Source organism: Sciurus carolinensis, chromosome 5 (genome assembly GCF_902686445.1).
Source record: "Sciurus carolinensis chromosome 5, mSciCar1.2, whole genome shotgun sequence".
Taxonomy (NCBI): Eukaryota; Metazoa; Chordata; class Mammalia; order Rodentia; family Sciuridae; genus Sciurus; species Sciurus carolinensis.
Window position 1 is genome coordinate 150,188,238 of NC_062217.1, and position 10,383 is coordinate 150,198,620.

The window sequence follows — 10,383 nt, forward strand, 5'->3', positions numbered from 1 at the left end:
CTTAGATATCCCAGTCTTTGGGCTTTTACTGATCCCAACTGTCAGTGAAGACAGTGGCACTCTAGAATAGAAATAGCAGAGCTCATAAGGAGGGACCAAGGGCAGCCCTACCAGCCATGGTCCCAGAGAGTCCCCAGTTCTCCTGTCTTCCTCAGGCTGCTGAGGATTCCCTGTAAGTCTGCAGGGAGAGGTTCACTCTTCATGAGGACGTTGGTCCACCTCTTAAGTTGGCATTACTGTGGAATGGCCCTCTATGCTTCTTCCTCAGCAGGACTCAGTTAGACAGGGTCCCACAGGTTAGGCATTAAAGATTTGGTGTGAGTTGGAGATTCACTCTTGGGCTTCTGAGGTCTCAGGATTGCTGATTTTTTTCCCTCCAAGACAGGGTTTGTTAAGCTGCCCAGGCTGGCCTTGAACTTGTGATCCTCCCAAGTAGCTGGGATGATAGGTATATGCAACTACACCCATCTGCGTCTCAGGATTGCGACCAAGGAGGCAAAGGTTAGCTCTGGGACTCTGCAAGTTACAAAGAGGCAGGACTTCACCCAAGTACACACCCTGCACGCAGGAGGTTGGAGCCCACTGCCTCACCCGCCCCCATGCTCCACCTCAGAACCTCTGAGGTTTCTCACTGCTCCTCCAAGACAACCTTCTCCTGCCTCTGGGCCCACTACTCTTCACACCTCCTTCCAGACCACCCTCTCCAACAGTTTTCCTTGTTCTGCACCACCCAGCCTCAGAACCCCTGCTGAGCCCACCCACTGGACTTACTCCCATCTGCTCTACCAAACTAAATCCTGTAGCTCCACTTTTCAGTCCTCTACCAACCTGGCCTTCTCCTGACTCTTAGCATCCTCTCAAGTTGCTCCTTAATTGTCCCCAGAGCCTGCTGACCCCTCTCAAAAAGGCCACTTTCCTTGCCACTCTGCCTCCACCTCTTCCAAGGCAGCCTTCCCTGTCAGTATTTCAGAGATTGCATGTTGTCACTAATTGCTTCCCAAAAGCCTTGTCACCTTTGTTCATGTCCCATAATAGCCTGGTCTTGGGCATAGCCCACAAGGAGATGCTGACAGGTGGCTAGAGAGGGGATCCTAGTTCCCGATTTTTTCCCTTTGTGTATTTTCTAGGGATGGAATCTAGGCCTCCTGCATGTTAGGCAAGCATTCTACCACTGAGCCACATCCTTAGGTCTTTTTTTTTTTTTTAATTTTAATATATATATTTTAGTTGTAGGTGGACACAATACCTTTATTTTATTTCATATGGTGCTGAGGATCAAACCCAGGGCCTCATGTGTGCTAAGCAAGCACTTCTATGACAGAGCCACAATGCTGGCCCTAAAAAAATTTTGAAGCAGGGTCTTGTTAAGTTGCCAAGGCTGGCCTTGAACTTGTTATCTTCCTGCCACAGCCTTTGAGTAACTAGGATTACAGGTTTGTGCCAACACACTTGGCTGATTCCCCCTTTTCACATCCACCCCAGTCCCCATTCTAGATTCAAGAGCTGATTCAGTCAGGCCTCTCTAAGAAGGCAGTTAATGAAGTTTTTCTGGGTTCTGCCACTCAGCTCCCATCTCTGTCCTGCCTGGTTAGAAGAAGGCAGGCAGGGGCTATAGCAATTCACAGACACTAGGCAGGCTGAATGTCAAATGCATTTTACTGGGCCCCTGGGCCTTCAGATGCTGTCCTCATGGAGCCCAGGATAGCCCCTTTCCAGCAGCTCCAGCTGTACAGGAAGTGGGGTAGGTGGAGGGAATGCATGTGGATGGCTCACTCAGGGTCCTGGGTGATGCTGAGACCACAGCAGCTTCCCTCCCCCTCTGTAGCTTCCATCCCGCCCCCAGCAGCCAGATCTTTCTCGGGTTAAAAGGGGGATGCCTGGGCCTTCAGCACAGGAAGCTGACTTCAAACCAGCTACCTGGTCCTGCTTAAAATGGGGCAAGAGGCTGTTGTAAAACTACCCTGGGTTGGTGGTAGGGTAGAAGAGAGAGCAGCCTGATCCGGCATGGGAAAGCCTTGGGAGCCAGGCTCTTTCCCTCAGGCCCAGAGCCCCAGGTTTGGGCTCACAGAGGACAGCAGATGGCTAAGTGTAAAGTTCAGCCAGATGAAGCTGGAGGGGGTACTGGATGATCACGGGAGAAGTTGGTTCAGCTGGGCTGCTGTGCTGTGACCCTAAGTCACCAGTCTCGCTCTGCTGGTTGTCGGTAGGGTAGGCCCAAGAGTGTGAAGACGTCCTTCTCAGTGGGTGTGGGCAGCACTCGGCCAGGCGCCATCTTGACTCCTTGAGTGTTCCGGACCACAGCTGTGCTGAGGGCATGTTCTGACAGGCTCATGCCTTTGGTCTTGGCCAGAGCCCGCATGGACCGGTTGAAGTGGGCAGAGCCAGTGAAATAGAGCAGGGCACAGGCAAACTCACTGTAGGGAACGACAATAATGTCTAGTCGTCGGTGCCGCCGCCCTGGTCCTGGGAGCTGGCACACACCCAAGTACTTCTGTTGCTGGCCATTCTCCTCCTTGCTCACCAAGTCATCTGTGAGGAACCCTGGCACAACACAGGGTACGGCTGAGAGGGCCAGAAGCCAGGCCCCAGTCTTCCCACCTTCCCAGGTCTCTCCTAGTCCTCTGCGTTCTCTATTCCTACCTCACCTGATTCTGTGCAGAGGGACCCTTCCCACTCTGGGCCCATCTCTTGACTTATGAAATGGGGTAGCAATTTTGCTCATTTCTCCGACTGTGTCACAGAGGGAACAGGTGAGACCTGAGCCTGCGGGTGCTGCTGGCAGCTGTTTTATCAAGGACTTTGCCACAGGTGAGGTGGGGTTCTTTCAAGACTCCTTCCCGGCCGCCCTGCCCTCTGCTCATCAGAGATGGAACTTATACCTTGCTGCCGAAGGCTGTCAAGGAGACGACTGAAGATGCCCTGGTGGGACCGGCCATCTGGGTGAGTGATGAGCACGTCCACATCACCACAGGTCATCTTCCCCCGGCGGTAAGAGCCACATGCCACACACAGGAGCCCAGGGTTGAAGGCCTGGGCTGTCACCCGGACCTGGGCAAGAGCAGGGAGGGAGGAGGGTTGTCCTCAAGGCCTCTAGAGTTCCTCCCCCAGGGCAGCAGAGGGTCTTCTGTGATTCAGGGGTCCACGCTATGCCCCAAGCTTGCTGCCAGGCTGAGGGAATTCCCCTGGAGCAATGCTGTTCTTCAGCTGGCACTGGGCTAGAGGAGAACCATCCCACATGCAGGGTAAGTCCAAGGAGAACAGAAGACACTGGCTACACCTCTGTGGGAAGGCACCCATCATCCTCTGCAGCTCTTTAATAGCAGAGGGACACTCTCTCTCCACCCTAACCCAATCCACACCCACATGCCCTGGTCTATGAAACTCTACTTAGGACAGGGGGCCAGGTGCCTGGAAGCCAGGTGCCAGGTCTTGGCAGCCCCAGTTGTCTGTGGATTTGGAGCTAAAGGCAGATTGTGTGAGTTGGGGTTTGAGGCCTGAGCAGGTGGTAGTAAGCCCCAGGCCCAGGACTGAAAGAAAATGGAACTGCACCTGTGGGAAAGGAAAGCAAAGAAAGGGCCAATATGAGCCCATGACTACAGTCCCTCCTGGAGTAGGGAGTTGAGACAGAGGGGACTGTCAGTTGAAGGATCATCCCTCGCTAAGGAGAAACAAACCCATTAGCCTCTACCCAGAGACACTGAAGCCTTTCATATGCAGATGCCTTCCCGCCTCCATTCCAGGACACAGATTTCTGGGGCCCTGGATACCTACAGTCAGGACACCTCAATTCCCCTGACAGGCTGGGCTCCACTAATCTCCTCAGGCCCTTTTTGACTTCCCAGGAGAATGGGAGGAGACCCAGAGAGTAATCCCATCAAACCCCCTAAGCCTGGAGCCTTCAAGGGGGGAAAGGAGGTCAGGTGGGAAGTCTCTTCTGTTCCAACAGCTGAAGGACAGTGGCTGACTGGGGCATTCTCTGTGCCCAGACACCGTGGCTGAGTGACGGTGTCATTACTAGCACTAAGGCCTGGTGACAGGAGTACAAAGGGGCCTTTCCATACACTCCATAGCCTGGAGTGGAACTGGAGGGTGATTTCAACCCAGTAGGCCAGTTTCCCCAGAGTGCTACCCATCAGGATTCTTGACCAAAGTGAGAAAATCTTGCCCATAACCCCTAATCCTAATGCTGCCTGAAGAAATGACACATCTATTCCTGTCTCTCTCTACTCTTGATTTTATATAAACCTAATATAAAACATAGTCTCTAATGCAGCTGTAAATCAAACCCTTATCTTAGCCAAACTTTATTTCTTGGACAACTAAAAATCTTAACCCTCCTCTTAATCAAGGCCTTTAACTCAATTTTTTTTTCTTTTTGTTGGTACTAGGGATTGAACCCAGGGGTGCTCTATCACTAATTTATATCCCTAGCCCTTTTTATTTTTTACTTTTAGACAGGCTTTCCTTAAGTTGTTGAGGCTGTCCTCCAACTTGTGATCCACCTGCCTCAGTCTCCCAAATAGCTGGGATTATAGGAATGCGCCTATTTAATTCAATCTTGTTGGATTTTCTCCTGATCCCACCCCTACTCTGACTAGCACTGTGCTCCTACACCAACCCCAACCCAAGGCTGACAAGGTTTGTATGAACTTCAGAGGGTCCACACATCTAGAAAGATCTTCACACACTTAGGTATTTGGGAGGACATAGTCCAGTTTTCATCAGGTTCTCAAAAGAAGTCAGTGAATCAAAAAGCATTAAGAAGCTGGGCACAGTGGTACACACCTGTAATGCCAGTGGCTTGGGAGGCTGAAACAGCAGGATTGCAGGTTCAAAGCCAGCCTCAGCAACTTGGCGAGGCTATAAGCAACCTAACAAAACTCTGTCTCAAAATCAAAAAAAAAAAAAAGGAAAAGGGCTGGGGTGTGGCTCACTGGTTAAGCACCCTGGGTTCAATCCCTGGTACCAAAAAAAAGCATTAAGAACCTCTGCCCTGACCCGCTCTACCCTAGCTTTGTTCAAACTCCAACATCCTTGGGGACCCACAACAAGCCTCTACTCTAGCTCTAATGTTACCCAGTGCTCACACTGACACTGGGAGTCTCATTCAGAGGGTCAGTGCTGTCGCTCTCTCCCAAGCCACCTCTGGACCTGCAGCTTCAGTCCCAACCTGCTCTTCCCCCAACCTCTGGTGATCCACAGCTTCCTTTGCTTGTTGGGCTCCCCAGCTGAGAGATCAAAGGTTCTTGACTTTGAGTCAGAACCTCATAGCAGAGCCTGGTTCTCTTCACTGCTCTGGGACACCTGCTTACTGTATGCTCAATCTCTGCAGCCTCCTCTCTGGGCATGCGTTCCAGGAAGTCATCATAATGTTTCAGGCCTATCATCTGCTGGGCAGTCAGGGAGGCCAGGCTGCGTATGTCTTCGAGGTTTCGGAAACCCTGGAAAAAAGCAACCAAAAGGAAAGCTATGAGGATCCAGGACCAATGAAGTGGTGGGAACAAGCAGACATAGGAGGTTTTTACTGCCCCAGACTCCATACAAGGCCTGAGGCAGAATCAACCCCAGGTGTGGGTGGGTCTCTACTCATGGGACCTGGGAAAGTCAGGGGCATGGAGGACATGCCATAATCCTGGCACCACTGGTCTGGGGATGGGCCTGGGCCTCTTCATAACCAACCTCCCCATGGCTAGATTTGGAACCTACTCCTCTGAACATTCCTCTGAATGTCCTGAGGATTCTTAGAAAGGCACTTGTTATCTGGGGGACAGAGAAATATACTTCTTGTTTCTGCCTACATCACAAGGATGCTAAGCCACAGGGCTGTTCTAGAAGCCAGGAGAGGGGCCTATATGAGCCCTGATGCCTTTGAGAAATTATCTCCCTATAGTCTAGGTTCATTCCCATCAGAATACAGGGTAGCAGAATGGTACCCAGGTCACCCCTGGTAATATCGCAAAGGGAGTTATAAGGTCAGAATTCTGAAACATGGCAATACTGAAATGGCAGGTGAGCCAGGGTGTGACCTGATGGTACCACATCTGGGCAGTCTTGGTCCCAGCTCCCCAGATGTTGGAGAAGAGCTCCAAGATAGGCACGCTCTCACTGATGTGGTCCAGTTTCCTCAGATGCCCACTCTCCAGGATCTCCATGATTTTCTCAGCCATCCGCTTCCCAATCCCAGGGATACTGCAGGCCTCCTAGAGGAGGATGGGGACAGAGGTACAGAAGTAGATTGAGAGAGTGGCTGGGGAGAGCCAGGGGTAGGTTAAAGTAGACTCCTTTAGTGATGTCTGCTGAAAAGTCAGCCTGGCAACTCTGTGGCTGTGGAAAACCTGGGCACAGTTGAAGATGAGAAGTTTGAATGGAATATGGGCTGGGTAACTTGTCTTGTAGTTTCCAGAGGAACAGAGACCAGTGATAAGAAGTGGGAATTAATGATGGTACTAGTCACCACCACACCATCATCATTTTGTGGCAATGGCTGAGAGTCAACATTTACTGAGGGCTAGTACATCAGTTCTGTGCACCATGGACCATCTCATTTCTTCCTCATAAGAGCACTTTGAACAGGATGCTTCTATTAATCCCTTTTTATTGATGAGAACACAGGTGCTCCAGAGTTTAAGTAACTTGCCTATCATCACACAGTTAGTAATTCTGCTCTACTGGGTTCCAGAGTCTAAAATTTTGTTTTCAACTTTTTATTACGTAGAAAACTTAAAAGCAGAGAGGACACTGTATTGAACCCCCCAAGCACCAATCACCTAGCTTCTACAATTATCAAGATTTCGCTAATCTGCTTTCATTTCCCATTTTGTTTCTTTTGTGAATGTCTCTCAAACATGATAAAATCTTAACCACTAAGCCTGATGCCCACTGGTAACTGGTTCTTCCACTAACCCCTGGTTAGTAAAGAAAAGATGCCCCTGCTACCACCACCCTACCTCCAAGGTACCTGGTAGGAACTAACAGGCTTGTGGAAGCTCTTGAGAGCATTGATGGCCTTCGCATAACCCAGGGCCCTCCACTTATCTCCCTGGACACTGTAGGCTTTGGCCAGCACTTCCAACTTCTCTGTGATGTGCAGGTTGTGGTTGGTCATCTTCTGGCTTGAGGGCTGTGCACACACCCACTTATTCAGGGCCTCTGGGGCTGGGCCAGGCTCACCATCTCCCTCAGGTGGGGTGGGGTAATTCCCACTGATCAGAGCTTCCAGATCAGCTGTGCTAACCTGAGGCCCTTCTCCGTCACTGGTTTCATCATCGGAGCTGGGCTTGAGGTAGGGAAGAAGAGTTAATAAATTCCTGCCTTCTATGAGGACACTTCAAAAGTGGGAGTTGTCTTTGCATATGTGGGTGTCTCCTACTCAGACCCAATATTAAGGCTGGGGCCTGCATCAAGCTTGGGTCTCCTTAGGTGTGAGGCCATGTTCTATGTAGCTACCCTTCCCCAGTGTCCAGTCCTGGGCTCCCCAGTGGTATCTGGTAGACATGGCCTAGGTGAATGCTGAAGTGATGAGAATCAGGAAAAGCTAAATGGCTTCATAATCAAGAGAGACTTCCTGTTTCAGGGGCCTGAGACTTTCTGAATAACCGTCTGTGATCCCCACTTTTGTGATCAGGTCCCCAGAGGGCTGGTAGGCTCCTGACCTGGACTTGAGAGCTTGATGCTTCTTCTGCCTTCTGGGGAGGAGATACAGCTCTGGTAGGAGGAGGCGGAGGAGAAAGGGCTGTCCTAGGCCGAACCCCATAAGGGCCAGGAGGAGCAGAAGAGTCTTGGTTCACTTTGGTTGGCTGTGGTTGATCCAAGTACCTGGGGAATGATGACAGGAGGTTAAGACACCAAAGGCCTCATTCTATTTTCATCCCTAATCCTTCTCTATTCTAAAACCTTGGTTTCCTAATGTGTCTAATTTTAAAAGTAGGGTTGGGAGTGTAACTCAGTGGTAGAGGGCTTGCATAGCATGTACAAGGCCCTGAGTTCCATCCCCAGCATCACAAAAACAAAAAATAATAGTCATTTGCAATAGCTAAAGAAGTGACTCAAGATGCTGCCAGAGGGCTAGGGTTGTCGCTCAGTGGTAGACCATTTGCCTGGCATGTGTGACGTACTGGGTTCAATTCTCAGCACCACATACAAATAAATAAAGGTTCATTGACACTAAAAAAAAAAAAAAAAAAAAGAAAGAAAGAGGCTGTCAGAAAACATTTGAGAAAAGACTGGAACCAGCCTACCTGTTGGGGATAAAGACGCTGAATCTAGCTGTGTCCACCAGACTTCTCTCCTGTAGGCAGGAGCTCAGCCAGGCTGACTTCACCAGTTGAGCTCCTGGGGGCAGCCGGGGCAGTCTGAGGAGGCGGAGGGCCCGCTCACAGTCTATGCCTTCATCCACCACAATGTGAGTGACCCCTGGGGCCTGGGCAGAGCATATCTGGCCACCATGCTGAACAATCTGCTTCTCAAAGAGTTCTGCCCGGGCTCGTCCAATGCCAGTGGGCACAACGTGAACCCGCAGGGAGCTCAGCCACTCTGGAAGGATATTCAGATGCCTATTACCTATTATCAAAACTTTTAGATATGATCAGAATGACATGTTTGTAGTCCTCTTCCCCTACAGCAATCATTTTCCTTCCATCCACACAGTCTGCCTTCTGGGGATTCGACCTTATAAGCATACAGCAAATTTCCCGATGGCAATCACTGGAATGTAAGGGGTGAGAATTTTTATTCATCCTGTTTTCTGGTGTAACCTAGAACAATGTCTGGCACACTGTATGTAGCCTATAAATATTTGTTGAATAAAAGAGTAAATAAATGCCTTATTCCTCCCTACTTTGAACTAAAGTTCAGAATCACTTTATCATTTATTCTTTCAACAAAACACATGTTTCTTCTATTGTTTCTTGCCCTTATAGTCTAGCAGATCTGATTCCCACTTCCACTCCCCACAAAGTATCTGCCATCTTTCTCAAAACAACTTGCAAGCCTGGGGCTAAGTTCCTCACGGCCCTGCTAAATTGCTGAGGATGGCCTCAAACTTGGGATCCTTATGCCTTAGCACTCAGGCATCAAGGGGGATTTCTGTGCCTCCTGGAGAGCAAAGAATTCTACTAGTCATTTCCTGAGGAATCAGGGAGTATTTCCTGATTAATGAAGTCCTGGGGTGGGGAAAAAGGTAACACATCAAGCTACCTGTTAAAGATGTGGGACTAAGGCTAATCCAAGGCATTACAGAGACCTGAAGGTCCTGGGCAGGTTGCAGCAGTTCTGATATCTGATTTTGGACAGGAACAAAGTAGGACTGAACAATAAGAAGGCCAAGGGTTCAAGCGTAAGAGAGTTCTGGGAGTGTGTCAGCTCACCTCCTGCTTCTTCTCCCTCTTCCCTCTTGGGAATCTTTGTCAATGCTTTTGATGATGAATTGGCATGACTTTTCTTTCTCTTGGGAAATGCCTTCAAGATGCCCCTCGGGTCCATTGAAGTATGGCTGATCCTTTCTGTTTAAGGGTTGGTCAGGGCAGATGTCATGCAGAAATCCAAAACTGAGTTCTCCCAGCCCTTTGCCTATGGAAATGGAGTCTCTATCGACCAGACCTTGGGGGCAGCAACCCAGTTTCCTGAGATCTCAGAAAACCCAATCAAGCTTCAGTGGTTTAGCTAGCTTTACAGTCACCGGTTGTTCAGTTCGATATTGGGGAAAGTGAGGGGAACGCAGGGACCATTGAGGTTATTTTGAGAGGTAGGAAATTATAACATTCCTCAAAGGAGTTGCTCTGAAGATTCAGCAGTCTGTCCCTGCTGCATCCCACTTCCAAAGTGCTTTACCAAAAAGACACCAGGCTAGGAAATGAAACTACATATTTAGGAAGGTCTTCTCTCCTCAAAGGAATGGAGACTGGCAGACACCTGCCCATAAACCCCACATGATCTTTCTCTAACCCTCAGCGGTACAATTGCAGAGGAAAACCTGGAAGGGCGGTTTCGCGGGGCGCTGGGAACCGCCTGCACCTGCCCTGGGCGCGGGACTCTCAGCATGGGTCGGGCGGGGAGGGGGAGTCCCGCAGCTGCGGGGAAATGGGGCACTGCCGCAGCAGGTGTGGGGCGCCCTCCGGGACTCGGTCTCACAGCTGGGGATGGAGAAGACCCACGCAGGTGTGGTGCCCCCGCCGCGTGCGCAGCTGGTGCGGGCCAGGGACGCCCAGCTGGGAGTCAGGGGAGAGCTCTCGACCGGGCCGGGCTTCAGAGTCCTTCCCAAGGTGAGATCAACTCTGGTCCTTGGAGAGCCACCGGGAGATGAGGAATAAACTACTTACCAGAGGAGCCAATGAGAGCAGACGACCGGGGCGAGAGGGAAGGGCAAATGCCCAGAACACCATCCGG

The 10,383-nt window shown here is 50.4% G+C and overlaps 1 protein-coding gene across 7 annotated transcripts; it reads right to left on the reverse strand.

The window, feature by feature from the left end:
- Positions 1-1,234: 1,234 nt before the first annotated feature.
- Positions 1,235-10,381, reverse strand: Poll (DNA polymerase lambda). 7 transcript variants are annotated; one of them, XM_047553589.1, is made up of 9 exons: positions 10,317-10,381; positions 9,366-9,500; positions 8,238-8,532; positions 7,653-7,815; positions 6,959-7,276; positions 6,027-6,200; positions 5,313-5,441; positions 2,880-3,048; positions 1,235-2,541 (listed from the first exon to the last, which is right to left on the reverse strand). In XM_047553589.1, exons 2-9 carry the CDS (start codon positions 9,478-9,480, stop codon positions 2,177-2,179), a joined length of 1,728 nt encoding a protein of 575 aa, XP_047409545.1. In that variant the 5' UTR covers positions 9,481-9,500; positions 10,317-10,381; the 3' UTR covers positions 1,235-2,176. The 7 variants fall into 7 exon arrangements, with proteins under 7 accessions (XP_047409545.1, XP_047409546.1, XP_047409544.1 ...); XM_047553590.1 differs by lacking the exon at positions 10,317-10,381 and adding an exon at positions 10,152-10,280; XM_047553588.1 differs by lacking the exon at positions 10,317-10,381 and adding an exon at positions 10,129-10,279.
- Positions 10,382-10,383: the final 2 nt, after the last annotated feature.

Coding starts and splice junctions, on each gene's coding strand:
- Poll (XM_047553589.1), bottom strand. CDS start 9,480: ATGGACCCGAGGGGCATCTTGAAGGCATTTCCCAAGAGAAAGAAAAGT. Junction 7,816..8,237: donor AGCGTCTTTATCCCCAACAG/GTAGGCTGGTTC, acceptor ATCATTCCCCAG/GTACTTGGATCAACCACAGC. Junction 7,277..7,652: donor CATCAAGCTCTCAAGTCCAG/GTCAGGAGCCTA, acceptor CCCTACCTCAAG/CCCAGCTCCGATGATGAAAC.